Below are 14913 nucleotides of genomic sequence, written 5' to 3'. Positions count from 1 at the left end.
GCCGAGATTAAAGCATCTGTATAACGTAATAATCAGCCACAGGTTTCTGTTTGCCTGAAAGAGATAAGGGGAAGTGGATTATCAGCTTCCTTTCTTCTTCTTTCTCTCTTTTCCCCTCTCTCCCCACTTGTCTGCCAGCTTCCATTATAAACCCCATTGAAGAGAAGGGTGGGAAAAGGTCAACACGCTATGTTGACCTGTCCCTTTTTTTCCCCTCTTTTTCCCCAAGCAGTTTGCTGTAAGCTTTGATTTATCCCAGCGAGCAGGGGGGGGTGGGGTGGGGGGTCGCCTTGTTTAGTTCTCGCCTGCCTGTTTAGAGATCGTTTTGGGTGGGAGAGATGGACCCCCACTCTCCTTACCTCAAAAAAACAGAGGGGAAAAAGGGCAAAAGTGCTCGGGCCAGGGTCATAAACTAATGAAGGCCCCTAATTTAGAGACTGAGGTTAATAAGGGCATCGGTGGTCGTATTAAAACCAGAGCGGGCTGTTCTGATGGGAATCACGCTTGCCCTTAACACCCCCACCTCCAAACCCAACAGTTCTTAATCAGCCCACAAAAAGGTGTGACTTGTACAAGCTTGTTCCTTGAAATGATGGGCTAAATGAGGCCAAAACATGGCGAGATAGTTTCTAGCCTTCAGGTAACCAGATGAAAGGGATAAAAGCATCAAATAATTGTTAACAAGCTCCTGGGCCAATATCCAAGCAAGCAAACTGAAGCTTTTAAAATCCCTTGCTGGAAGGATCTGCCATCTTGTAAGGTGTCTCACATGTGAGCCTGCTAACTAAAAGATTGAGTCTTCTGTCAAGTAGGTGAGGATGACGTGGCTGTAGAGGGTAAACTGCGAGAGGAGTGTTTTTTTAATTAGCATGACTTGGTGATCTCTTACCCATTAGGCCACCAACGCAGTGGCCACAAAAGCCATAAAAGTAAAATGGCCCCCTTATTTCCTCCCAGTGTCGTTAACATTTGGACTTTTGTTCACTGAGGAAATGCAGAAGCTGCTAAACCTGCAAACTGGGAAAAGGTTAGTGTGTTGCTCGAAGGATTCCCCACCGGGTCGGTGTGCACACTCGTTACTCAACGTCAGTCCGTGCTTTTTAGAGCTTCATCGCAAATGGTTTGCCTCAAGCTATAAACACAGACACGCATACAGAGGTGAAGTGAAGTTTGCGATATTACCAGAGGCACTAAAACTGAGATTTGTTAGTAAAGTTGCTCTCCCTAGTACTCACACCCAAATTCAGCACTAATAACAGAATATCCATTCACTCAGAGTCCACTGAAACATCATTTAATCTTTTTCCAATCTTTAGCTCATTAGTTTCAGTTTTACATTCTTTCAGATTCACATTCTTAGCTGACAGGAGTGGAACCGACACGGTCTTCTGCTATTGTAAGCCTTGTGTCTCAAGATTCCTTGTGATTCATGTTCTGGAATTAATTTCTGCTCATCACTGTTGTAAAGAGTGATTATTTTAGTTATCATACTATTCTTTTCATCTCGAAAGTCTCTGATCGTTCTCCTTCGAGGCCTCTTATACAGTAGGTCTCTCATCTGCTGTTCACTGGATCTGTCTTTTTTTTTTCTAACCAAAAATCAGCAGTTTTGTAGATTTTGACAAAAAAAGTGTCATATTTTTACAGATTTTTTTAAAGCACCTGCAGGTATCTATCTGCATTATTTTATGCATTGCTCTGCTACCGCACGATTGGATCATTGCGTGGCCGGCAAGTGTGTGTTTCTTACATTTGTGGCAAATTGATATGCTTTATTAGATTCTATTGATAGTTCAATCATAAATATTGCCAATGCTACTTTTGTATATAAACCATTGAAAAAGGTTTTAAGCATCAATAAAAGCACATGCAGACTATTCAGTAGTGTAATTACTAAAAGCTGAATGCTCTGTGGTTGGTCACTGAGTGTTAAACCATCTGCAGCTCTGTCCCCGGCTCCATTTGGAGCTTGTTTGTGTGGCCACTTAAACGGGAAAGTGTGAGGTTGTTAATGCAAATGGGACCAGAGTAAGCAGAATCTCAGCCCAACCACCAGCTCGAATACAACCACAAAACCCTATAACAACATGAACTCCATGACTCTGATTGAAAAGGCTGTTCCCTAAAAGAACCGTTCTTTCCGGAGTCTCGCTTTAGCATAGGATCCTGATCACAGGGTCATTTTTTTTGAGCCTGTTGCATTTACAGAATGGTATGATGACTGTATGTTCAGACACCACTAGCTGAAAAACCCTGTTTAATAAAGCTAATAAACTACCAGATGCTGGCAAATGATGCAACTCTATTCTTATGATTGATGATAATAATTTACTTTAGGTTATTTAAACTGGCACAGCACAAACACAATGGCACAATCTCTTGGAGCTCACAAGATGTTACAGCCGTCCATGACCAGGAATCCAAGAGAACAAAAATGGCCAAACTTTTAGTATATGAAGGGATGGCGTTCATCTTCCTTCTTTTCAATCAGAGTAACGCTAACCGATTAGGGAGCTCATGCATGTGGAAGAAGGCGATTCACACGTTCCTTCAGGTGTTCACGTGCCCTGAGTGTTAGCGTGAGCATCAGCATCGGCTGGTTTCTCATGTCTTTGAGGAAGCACGTCAACTCAAGTGAAGTCAAGAAGGTTTAATTGTTATTTCAACCATATAGCTGTTGCAGTACACAGTGAAATGAGACAGTGGTGCTACATAAAGCAAAGACAGAGCTAAGGACTTAAGAAAGTTAGTCCTTGCCACATAAAGTGCATCTGTACAACCTGGTGCAAACAGTGCAGGACAAAAGACAAGAAGACAGTGCAGGAAAAAAGACAGTGCAAACAAACAAAACATTACACAAAAGACAGTACACAAAAGCATCACCGACCAGTGTACATACTGTATGTTCTACATTGCATGTGCAGAAATGCTGGAATTAACACATTACTATTATAGCAGCAGTTATATGAGGTATTGTAATGTATTGTGCAAAACAGCAATCGACTGAAAGGTGAAAGACAGCAAACATTTTGAAATGGGTGCTGCTGTGTACATGGATGTATATCACAAGAGTATGTATTTGGTGTAGGTCAGTGCAGTCCATACAGTTGATGTCCGTTTGGGTGTATTGTGCTCGATTCAGTTCAGTTATTGAGGAGTCTGATGGCTTGTGGAAAGAAACTATTACACAGTCTGGCCCTGTGGGCCCGAATGCCTCAGTACCTTTTTCAGATTGCAGAAGGGTAAAGAGTGTGCGTGAGGGGTGTGTGGGATCATCCACAACGCTGTTTGCTTACCGGGTGCAGCATGTAATGTAAATGTCCGGAGGGAAGTGAGACGCCAGTGGTCTTCTCAGGAAGATCAGGTGAAGTTCTCCACTAGATGAACACCAAGAAATTTGGTTCTCTTGACGATCTCTACAGAGGATCCTTCGATGTTCAGTGGAGAGTGGTCGCTCTGTGCTCTCCTGAAGTCAACAACCATCTCTTTCAGTCAACAACATTCAGAGACAGTGTGTTGGCTTTACACCAGGCAGTTAGCTGTTTCACCTCTCTGTATGCTGACTTGTCGTTCTTTCCGCCGAGACCCACCATGGTCATGTCATCGTTGAACATGATGGTTCGATCTGTGCATTGATACACAGTCGTGAGTCAGCAAGGTGAACAGCAGTGGGCTGAGCATGCAGCCCTGAGGGGCTCCAGTGCTCAGTGTGGTGGTGCTGAAGATGCTGTTCCTGTTCCTTAGTCATTGAGGCAGGACACTGTAGGACGATGGTGGTTGTCTTGAGGCATGTAGGAACAACAGTGCTGCAAAGAAAAATGTTGAAAATGTCAGTGAAGAGTCGCCGTTGGTTTCAGCCTTCCTCAAGATGTTCCAGTCAGTGCAATCAAAGCAGACCTGAAGAGCAGAGGTGGCGCCTGCAGGCCAGGATTTCACCTGCTTCAGAACCAGTTTAGAGATGATAAACAGTCTGTCGGAGTGAACATTCTGCAGCTCGCTAATAGCCCCATAAAGTTAACATAGAGCCTCTTTAGCAGTAGCGCTAGGGGGAATGTACACCCCGACAATGAAAACCATAGTGAATTCACGTGGTAAATAAAATGGCCTGCATCTAACAGTCACAATCTCCACTAATGATGAACAGTAACTAAAAACAAGCACAGAGTTCTTGCACCATTCCATGTTGATGTAAACACACACACCACCACTGCGAGCTTTACTGCACAGAGCTGCATTTCTGTCAGCACGAAACAAGGTGAGCCTGTCTAGCTTAATAGCGGCATCCGGAGATTTGTCGCTGAGCCACGTCTCAGTGAAAACAAATGCGCAGCAGTTACTAAACTCTTGCTGTGTAGTGCATTTGAGTCGGATGTAGTCCAGGGAGCAAACATTTGAAAGTAGAATGGACATTAGAGCCAGCCGGCTAGGAATTGTGTTTAGCCTAGCACGGACACCCACCCACTTACCATGCTTTCGCTTCCTCGAGCTGTGCTTTTGGCATCCCCTCTCCCGGTCACCGGTATCAGGTGATGCCGAGGACTGGAGGCCTGGTCTCTGCAGCAAGCTGAGGTCGTGAAGCCTTTCCAACACATCATTGTGCAGGTTGGTTGTTGCATGATTTCTGTACTGTATTAACTTCTGGCGGTCTTATAAATAAACACATCTGTCTCTGTTGTCCTTGTACTAGGAATAGTCGGGTGAAAAATAATAAATAGCACTATATTGTAGTCAGAGTGGCCGCTATGTGCTACTGCTGCACCGTCATCTTGGATCATGCTGGTGCCTTCAACCTCTGTTGGGAAATTAGCAAATTGGCCAAATTAGGAGGTAAATAGTGCTTGGTTCAATGGTGGCTTAGTGGTTAACACGTTTGCCTCACACCTCCAGGGTTGGGGGTTTGATTCCCTTGTGTGTGTGGAGTTTGCATGTTCTCCCTGTGCCTTGGGGGTTTCCTCCGGGTACTCCGGTTTCCTCCCCCGGTCCAGAGACATGCATGGTAGGTTGATTGGCATCTCTGGAAAATTGTCCGTAGTGTGTGATTGCGTGAGTGAATGAGTGTGTGTGTGCCGTGCGATGGGTTGGCACTCCTTCCAGGGTGTATCCTGCCTTGATGCCCAATGACGCCTGAGATAGGAACAGGCTCCCCGTGACCCGAGGTAGTTCGGATAAGCGCTAAAAAATGAATGAATAGTGCTTGGTTCACTGAACTTCACTGTAGACTTTAATTTGATACAGAATTGTTAACATCTGCAAAAGACACTTTTAAACTAGACATCAATATAGTTCTGGCACATCTGTTTCTCAGACATTGCTCCTGTGTCATCCTGCTTTATTCTAGAGCCTGCTCGCTCTCTTATCAGTGCAGAGTCCATTTCAAACTCTGTCCCACCGTTAAGACTTGCTCAGTGGATGATGTGAGCCTGCCTTCAAAGAAAAACCTAATTTGGGCAAAGGGTCACAGGGTCATGTGGTAATCTTGGCTGATGATGTCCTGCTGATGGAAACCCTCGGATTCTCAGGCCTTCACTTGCTGGGGTGTTAGGAAAAGGAAAGCCTTGTTCCTCAAAGAGCTTTTGTAGGTAGTGGGGAGGCTTCTCAGAAGTTGGGAGAAATTGTAGGCTTCGTCTGTCCGCAAGGGCTATTTCATGCTCTGTTATTTTCTTCTGATTCACAGCCGAAAACAGGACACAGAGGTCAGAACATTTGAGGGCTGGTTTAGATCATCATGAGTCAGAATCTGAGGAGTATAGATCTTAATTAAAAATGAGTGATTTGCTCAGGCTGAACATAGATGGAGTCAGCAAGGCTCATGATCTACTTAAAGTATATCTATTTAGTATTTACAAAAAAATAAATAAATTGAAAGTTATTTTTAGCAGTCTCATAATCGGCCCCCTCCCTCCCCCTCAGTAACACCCCATTACCCCACCCATTCTGCCCCTTTCTGTTATAAATAACAGCAGCACAATAAACAGGATCCTGATAATTGGGCCATCAATCAGAGCTGTATTTAGTGCCTGGGTGGGTCCAGTCCCAATCCTGTGAGCTCACTACCCCCCACAATCCCCAAGAGCTCCCTCAGCTTACTGATTTCCTTAGCAAAGGCCATGGTGATGACATCTGGAAAGAGAACCTAAACCCCCCCCCCCCCCCCCCTCCATCTTTTCCACTGCCGTCCCCCCAACACTGCTCTAGGGTTTGATCTCTCACTCAATCTCCGTTTGAGACAGTTGTGGGGTCAAGGCTCTCTTTCTGTGTCCCACTTGCTCTTTTCGAGGCCTGTGAAAAGAGAAACGGACCACACATCTTTGAGATGTTGACATAGTGTTGTCATCGTGTAGCTAAAGAAACCATCATGAAGCTACCTGTCAACCTCTGTACTTTGCATACTTGTAGTGCAAGAAGTGTGCATTGGAAAATTTAACCACATGTAGTGCTTAGTAAAGGTTGCCTAAAAAACATAGAAGTATTTAGATATTCCTTAGATGGACATTGGTCCTTTTTGGAAGTCTGTATGAGTACCCCTATAATAATTTTCTTCTAGAATGACAAACCAAAGAACTGTTCAGCTTGCAGGATCCATTTCGTATGAGGAAATGTCAAAGGTCCTTTGCAGTTTGAAGTTTTTCGAAATAACCACTGCATTGAATGAGACTGCTGCTCACAGTTGTAAATTAGGAGGAAAACATTTTGGGTGGACATTTTAGGCTTTAAAATTGCCAGTTGTTCCTGTCACGGTATGTCCGTGGCATGACTTAGCATACGATGATTTGTCATTTCTATTCAGTTTTGAGATGTTTCTAGCCTACACAGTCAACTCCATGGTGCGTTGTCTAAGATTATAGTGTATACACTCATAATTCTTTCTAAATGTGTCTCTATTGTGTACTTGGACAGACTCGGATGCACTAAATATGGAGATGTGAGTTCCGTACTTTAATCCATCTCTCGTTTACATTTTTCAGTCTAGAAACGGCCAACCATCCTCTGCAGTTCTTCATCTATTAGGCTGTCATTGCCAATGCCCTTGTGAAAATGCAGAGATGGTTTAATAGGAATGTGTGGCGTAACTGAGCCTCTCGTGTCAAGTGAGCTGTTGGTTAATAACCAAGCTAAAAAACCCATTAACCTAACCTGGCAGACTACCAACTACAGAAGTTTGATTTATTTTCTGAGTTTTTTGGGGTTATATTACCAGTTACTTAAGAACGGTTCAAATATACATATCAAATATAAGCTTTGATTGATTAAAGAAAATCAAAGTAAATGACAAGCAGGCTTTTTCATTTAACTACTCGTATTTTCTTCTAGTCCACCTTGGCCTACTTGTCTGCTTGGCAACTTGGTATAAAAAGGTAATTGGACACATCATGGTTCCGTCTCAGGTTCATAAAATAGTGAATTATTCAATGCTGCAAACCTTCATAGTAGGAACTAATGTGGAAAATGATTGGTTTATTTGCTTACTATCTTGTTCTATTAAGTGTAACAAAGCATGCTTTTTAGTATTGACTAATTAATCTGTAATGAAATTCATTCATCAACTATTGTCTTTTATTATTGATTAGTTGTTGTGGCCTTAGTTTGCTCTACACTAATTGCTTTAACCAAAACTGTTTTAGGACATGATTTTGCAGACTATTAATTATGAATACTCCACAAAGCTTGTTGCAGCATTTTAAATGTTCATTGGAAAAACACGCAAAGAAATGCAGAGAGCCAATCAGATAACAGCATTTAGCAAGTTGGTGAACAGAAAGGTCTGAGGCTAAAAATGTAGCTGGGACTATTAACCATTGCACATGCTGTTTTTTCCCCTGCCAGACATCACTGTATACTGTTGCCATAGGTGTTAGTTTGCAGTATGTGAACAGACAGACTGTCTGCAATAACCCCACTAAAGATTGAGTAGAACTGGTTGCTCATTGACCAACAGTCCAAATGAGTCTCGGCTGCTCCTCACAGAGGTTTAAAAGAGATTAGCATTTGGCTATCTTATTACTGTCACATAAATTCACAAGTGCAAGCAACACACAAACAATGCAGCACAAGACGAGTTTAAAAATAACCATAGTTGTCTAGGAAAGAGCAGGGTGCCCCAATTCCAGAAGCTTAGAAAGCAGGATAAGCACTTCTATACGTCCACGTGTCTCCATTGTTTCTGTTGGATGATATCCAGTTCGACTCCCATTTCCCGGTACTTTCCCAAACTCTGCTCACTCTGGGAAAGAGTCGTGTTGAGGTTCAGAATTGCTTAAAGTCTGCTGGAGAAACTGCATGTACTTGCAGGACAGGATAGTGAGACAGCGATAAAGGTTTTGGCCTGGACTCCTGGATTAGCGAGTACAATAACACATTGTGTTGTGTAACGCGTGTGCATGTGTAGGACTTTTTTTTTTTGCCGTTGTTTGTTTTTCAGTCTGTTATTAGTTAGATTCAGGGTTTGGCTTGAAATGCTGCTCTGTGTTTCAGGGGGGAAAAAAGAGCAAATTTGAGCATTATGTAATTTTGGGAAGCCAGAATTAGATGCTTGGCTGAGTTCAGGGACTTGAGTGTCTCATACTTTGCAGTCCCTGTGAGGGCCTCAGTCTGGGCTGTTCAGCGCCTCAGAGACAGCGGTTTACACATCTAATATGGAGCTATGTCTCTGTATGTGCAAGTAAGTGTGTGTATACTCCTAGGACTAATAAAGCCCACCTGTGTAAGTTTGCCTGCTTCTAGGTTAACCCTGAAACCCTAGAGAGGAGATCTCAACACACAACATCCTGTGCACCAATTAAAACTAACACACACAAACTCTCTTCTCCCATCCTCCCTCCCTCTGTCCCTCTCACCCTTCCTCCCTTTTTCCCCTGTCCGTCATAGTTTCCAGGCAGCCGGGGAAGGGGGAGGGTCGGGGTGACACAGAGTGTAACAGGACCACAGCGATCCATTCAGCCAGAGGAGTTCTGAGGGATTGCTTCCGCGCTTGTTGTTTTCTTCTTTTCTTTTTCTTTCCTGACAGTCATCCCTCCCCCATGACCCTCCTCAAGAGGCCCCGGTTGCCCTCATCTGCAGAGGGCTGGGCTGTTTTCCTGGCTCTGTGTAGATGTGTGTGGTGGTTGGGGGTAGGTTGGTGTGCCAGTGGGGGGATTAGATTAGGGGGAGTTTCTGGCAGTGCCTTTGATCAGCAAAGCATAAACAAGAAGGTCTTGAAAATGGGTGGTGTAGCGGGGGAGGGAGGGGGGGGGGTCGAAGTGCTGAGTCAGATGGCCTTTTCTGACATACATTATTTTTGTGTTTCTTACACATTCACTCTCTCTTTGTCTCTCCATCTCTTTATGGGACACAAGGCAGCTAGAGGTTTACCTTTATGTACAAGTGACTGCAATGACCGGTCAAGACAACACAATAAACGTGAATAAATATGAACAAAGCAAGCAAATACACTATTCTCAAAATGTGATTTGCTTGGTTTCAGTTCAGTTTGCAGAAACTGTATGCTAAGCTTTTAGAACCTTTAGTTTTTTTTAATAAAAGACTTCATGTTGACCAGTTACAGGCTAGCAGTGTGATGCTATCCCTTATGAGCGTAAACTAGCACTAGTGTTACAGCTTTCTCTGGTCAGCTTAATTTAATTTGAACATGAATGGCAACTGCTAAATTAGCAACCTAGCATAATTGTAACATTTAGAGCTAATGTTTGATAAATTCATTAATAATTAGTTTACTTAACATGTTCCTGACTCTCCTGTGAGCTTCATGGTGTTTTACTTTGATTTTTTTTTTTTTTACTTATTATTAAAATATTTATTTTAAATAATTATTATTAAATAAATATTATTTAAATTATTTCTTAGAAATAACATCTCTGTTTTTACCAACCTAAGACTAATATTTGTTGATCCAGGGCATGGATCACATATTGTACCAGAACTGTACCACTAACTAGCTATTTTTGCTAACAATACAATGGGCACAATGCTGTTATGAAGCTTCATTTATTCATCATGTTGTACTACCTGTGCAGTGTCACACACTGTCTGATGCATACAGTGTGATGTGCAGTGCAATGCTGTCACAGCTAATAGCAGGAATGTAAGGTAAATTAATTTTATGAAACACAGAAATGTGATGTACAGATTAGCCGCAAGATCAGCATCAGTAGGCATGTAATCATGGATGTGCATGAAAAGGCTAGAATCCCACCATAACGTCACTATTTTTCAATGTCAATGCTCCACAATCAGGGCCCGAGAGGCAAGCACTGGAAGCGGAGGTGAAAGCAGGGGATCGTTGTGAATAGCGTTGGGCCTTTCGGGGTCGTAGCTCTGTCTGAGCCTTTGTCTGTCAGGTAAAAGCTTTGGAAAAGTGGCGCCAGATCGTTCAATGGGCTGACACTTCAGTGTTGCGAAGCAGGCAGCAGGAGAAAGAACTGGCTGGGAAGAGCCCTGGGCATGACCCTGCCTGAATGAGACAGGCCCGGCCTGCCAGGGAGCCCTTTTCCTCGATTAGCTTTCCATCTTAATCGAGCAGCAAGTCCCAACAAAGCAATAATTAGAAATGCCTCCCTGCCACACAGGCAGAGTAAAGTGTTCTCTGTAGAGAAAATGATCTCACGGCAAGAAAAGAAAACCAGTGCGTCATTATTTTGTCTTAAATATTTTTGAAAAGGTCAGAATAAATATGAAGTTAAAAAGGTCCTCGTATCACCACTATTTAACACATTGTTTAACCTTTAAGTGTGACAAAACTGCAAGGCACCATGCAAACCAGGCAGGACCAAAAGGCACAAACCCTCTTCCACTCTATACTGGCTTTGTTTAGGCATTGAATAAACACAAGTGCGTATGTGTGTGTCAGCACCGGAGTGTGTTTCAGGGATGGTTTTTCCTTGAAAGGTGCTCAGTTCTTTGTGTTGCACTCAAGCGATCTTGCAGTCTGCTACTCATAAGCAGATCACATGTAATCTGGGCCAAAGTTGACTCTGCTCTGCTGCTCACTCCTCCTCCTCTTCTCTTCATCTCACTGCTGCCCTACCAGAATGAAAACTCGGATCTGTGAAATGAGCTCCCAAAACATGACTATTTTTAGTCTCAGTGGACAAATGGACTCAAGTCGCCAGCACACTGTCAGCCGAGTTCAACTTGCTTCAGCGTGCACAGGCGGCAGGCTGTAAATGCGTCAATTTTAACTGGTCTCAAGACCCAAACCATGCTCTTGAGTATGGTACAGCAGTATGCAGAACTGTTTAGAGAGTTGTTTCCTTTTTCTTTCCATTTCTTTTTAATGAAACGAAACGATTATGACCACCGAATGCACACAACAGCAAAAGTTGTGATTTCATCCAGACTGTGACGTAATTTCCAAGAAAATGTCAAGTGTTTTTCCACCAACTACTGTTTTAAAGTGAAATAGAATGATGTCATCTTCAAGGCACCAGCCAAACAAATAGTCATTGCGAGACTGGAACAGACGCTGACTGCTTGTTTTTTTGTTTTTTTTTTCCATCCCAAAGAAATCTGGATTCATTCCTCTTCATTACATCCCCCCCATTGGTTCTCTAGCAGTCCTGGCTTTTCAAATCAACCTTCTAGTCAAAGTTTTGAGAACTTTCTTTTGGCATAATATAATGTGTGGTACATTTTACTTGCAATTGCTTTCTAGTTCATCAGCTTTGCTAAAGTTAACATTACCAGTGAGTGTGAAAAGTATAAACATGCATTTGCACTTGCAATATTTATGAATATTATCAGAAGCCTAATGAGGAGCAAACTTTCTTTCTTAAATGATGATGCTAAATTGCATGCTGCATTTACTTTTTTAAATGTTTTTCACTTCACTTCATGCAGAAAATGTTTTTGTAACATTATTGCAGAGCCCATTTAGTACACCTTGTTTCCAAGGACACATTTTGCTCATCAAATAGCATCTCCTGTTTTTTTCTTTCTTGAAATGTTTGGCTTCAGACATGAGAAGAAAAAAAAACAGCTTGTCATTTAACTGATAAAACAAAAAGCACAAAATGTAAAGGAAAGCTCGTTCTCGCTGTAAAATGCTGATGCTGGAGAAGCCTTCTATAAACATCGCACAATGTCATGAGCACGTCTCTTTGAATTAGTTGTTACTATAGAAACTATAACATCATCGGAATGAGAACTTTAATGTTAATCAATTGAATTACAGCCAACAGAACTCTCAGAGCTGCTGTTGAAGAAAAGTAATCACCAGCTGACCAATAAGATTTGAGAATTCACCATCATATTGATATAGCACATTTTAACGCGTGCTGAATTTGCACTACGGGTGTCAAGCTGCACTAAAGCAGTACATAAGTTGTAGTAAATGATCGTGTCTTTTATTAAATGGCATTTTCTTCTCTTCCTTTAGTCACATTGACCAGTCAACCACCTGGCAGGACCCTCGCAAGGCCATGCTCCAGATGAACCAGACAAACTCAGCCAGTCCTGTCCCCGTCCAGCAGCAAAACCTCCTGAACCCGGCCTCAGGTGTGCACCACACGAAAACAGACAAACTTCATTTCCCAAAGCTATGATGCACCTGAGCTAAAGCAGTCTGCACACATGTATTTGTAAACGGAAGCTTGGAAGTACAGAGTTGTAAGGCTTGTGTCTGTAGCACATGCTGGGCTGATGTTTATCAGAAAGCCTGGAGGAGATCTGGAAGTCGTAAAACATGACCAGTCCTGCCCAACGTCAGCACACTGCTCCTTTCTCCGCCTCCTACTGCTCACAAGTTCTTTGTTGTCTCCACCCTGTGTTTTTAAAAAACTTTCAGAGGTCACTTAATCATTCTGGATGCCTCATCCCTTTAATTCTGGTGTGTGTGTGTGCGCTCGGGTGAGTGCTTGTGTGTGAGCGGTGGTGAATGAGTGACATGATGGCAACATGATAATCGGATATTGTGATATAATTATCATGATTTAGTTTCCCAATTTTTTATGATACTACTAAACTAATGATATAGTATGCACATCACAATATTTGCTGACATTGACATTAAAAGGTTTTCGTTTTTATTTTGTTACAATCACACATTTTTTGCAACAACACCCATTTTCCATCCAGCTACATAATGGTGCCTTTTAGGAATCTTTAGCAGCAGAAGTCTCTTCTTTCATCACGTAATTTAGCCATTTGCTATTGTTTCCCAGTTATGGTTCTTTTTTTTTTTTTAAGTTTATAGTATACTTCATAAAAGTGGGGTTAACCTTACTCCAGATTCCTCCTCCAGTCCAAAGACATGTGTTGTGATGTAGGCTGATTGGCATCTCTAAATTGGTGTGTGTGATTATGCCCGTCAGCGGGTTGCCACCCTGTCCAGGGAGTCCCCTGTCTTGTACTCGGAGTCTCCTGGGATAGACTCCCTACTCCCTGTGACCCCGTCTAGGATAAATGCTACAGAAAAGTTTATGGATAAATTAATCAGAATCCGCTTTATTGCCAGGCATGTTTTCACATGCGAGGAATTTGTTTTAGTGACAGAAGCTCCACAGTGTAACAGAATGACATATACAGTCTATTCTAACATGATAGCTAAAAGATCAGAATCTACAGTGGTTGGTTGTCGATCTCTAACCTAGCTGTTCTCTCTCAGGTCCTCTTCCCGAAGGCTGGGAGCAGGCTATCACAGCAGAGGGAGAGATCTACTACATCAACCACAAGAATAAAACAACGTCTTGGCTGGACCCACGGCTTGACCCGCGCTTTGGTGAGCGCTATGAACGCTTTATATCTATGTACATTCGTAGAAAGAAATACTACACAACACACACACACCACTGTCACTCAACTTAAAATATCATGATAATTATGGTCCAATATTTCCTTTATTTCATGAAATCATGAGTGGGATGTCTGCTAATCACTTGCTTTATTACTCTTTACTGCTGGAGTGTGCTGTCAGGGGCAGCGTTTTCTACATTATTATTACTTTTATAGTTTTGTCAGTGACTTTTATTTCTAATTTTCTTTTCAAAATTCCGTATAGTCCGTTCAGTAAAGTATGTGCTCAGATGAACAAGATCTCTGTGGCAGTCCTGACACTCTAAACAGGAAGACCTATTTGGACCTCTTACCAATCTTAACAAGATGGCATCTCAGTCAACATGCCAGATAAATTAGAAATTTCCTTTCTAGTAGGATTTAGTTGCCATGGCTTTGGGAGAAACACTGAAAACACTGTCTTTTATTTGTATTTTAAAAAAGGTCTACATAATAGTTTTGGAACAGCTTGATAAATTTCCACAGCATTCTTGATATTGTGTGTATTGCCACAACTTTTGGGGAGAAAAAAACAGGAAAATTTAAACGTTATCTTTCAAGCATTGCACAAGCCCGCAGTTTAGAATGACAACATAGTGACTGTTATGTTTTTTAAGTTAATGGATGGCCTTTAGTAGATTGAAGACTTATCTGTGTGTGTGTGTGTGTGTGTGTAAAAGAGACACTTTTCTGAAAGTATTCCCACTTCCTGTGACTCATATTGAGGTTAGCCAAACCCGCTCCTAACTCAGGACTCAGTTGTGTGTGTGTGCGTGCTCACACTCTCATTACTACATGCACACATACTGTTTAATGCTTCTGAATTATGCAGAAAGAAACTTTATTCTTCTCTGTTACAATAGTTAAATATTAGTTTCCCTACCTGCTAATTAAACCACACCAGATGTTTTTAAGTTTTAGGTTCGTAAACTGTTGGTACATTGGGCATCATTGGTGGTCTTAAAAAACTGTCCTTTTCCCCCCTCCCTGCCCTTACACTCCCTCTCTCGCTCCCACTCTCTATAATCCTCTCCATCCGTATGGCTCACAAAGAGATGAAGGCTTTTGCTTATGTCACTTTGAGTTACTCACGCTTGGAAGTGCTCTCCCTTCATTCTAAAAACATTCCCTTATTTTTTTCCCCACTTT

At 42.2% G+C, this 14913-nt stretch overlaps 1 protein-coding gene across 2 annotated transcripts in view; it reads left to right on the top strand.

Moving 5' to 3' along the window:
- The window catches only part of yap1 (Yes1 associated transcriptional regulator), a 35905-nt gene that overhangs the window by 7146 nt on the left and 13846 nt on the right, over positions 1-14913 (top strand). Inside the window, exons 3-4 of one of the 2 annotated variants that reach the window (XM_060877492.1) lie at positions 12371-12489; positions 13598-13711. In XM_060877492.1, the coding sequence (XP_060733475.1) occupies positions 12371-12489; positions 13598-13711 (233 nt within the window). The remainder of the gene's footprint in view (positions 1-12370; positions 12490-13597; positions 13712-14913) is intronic. The other variant, XM_060877494.1, reaches the window with a different exon arrangement.

This window comes from Tachysurus vachellii, chromosome 9 (assembly GCF_030014155.1).
Source record: "Tachysurus vachellii isolate PV-2020 chromosome 9, HZAU_Pvac_v1, whole genome shotgun sequence".
Lineage (NCBI taxonomy): Eukaryota > Metazoa > Chordata > Actinopteri > Siluriformes > Bagridae > Tachysurus > Tachysurus vachellii.
This window is presented reverse-complemented; position numbering and strand designations above follow the sequence as displayed.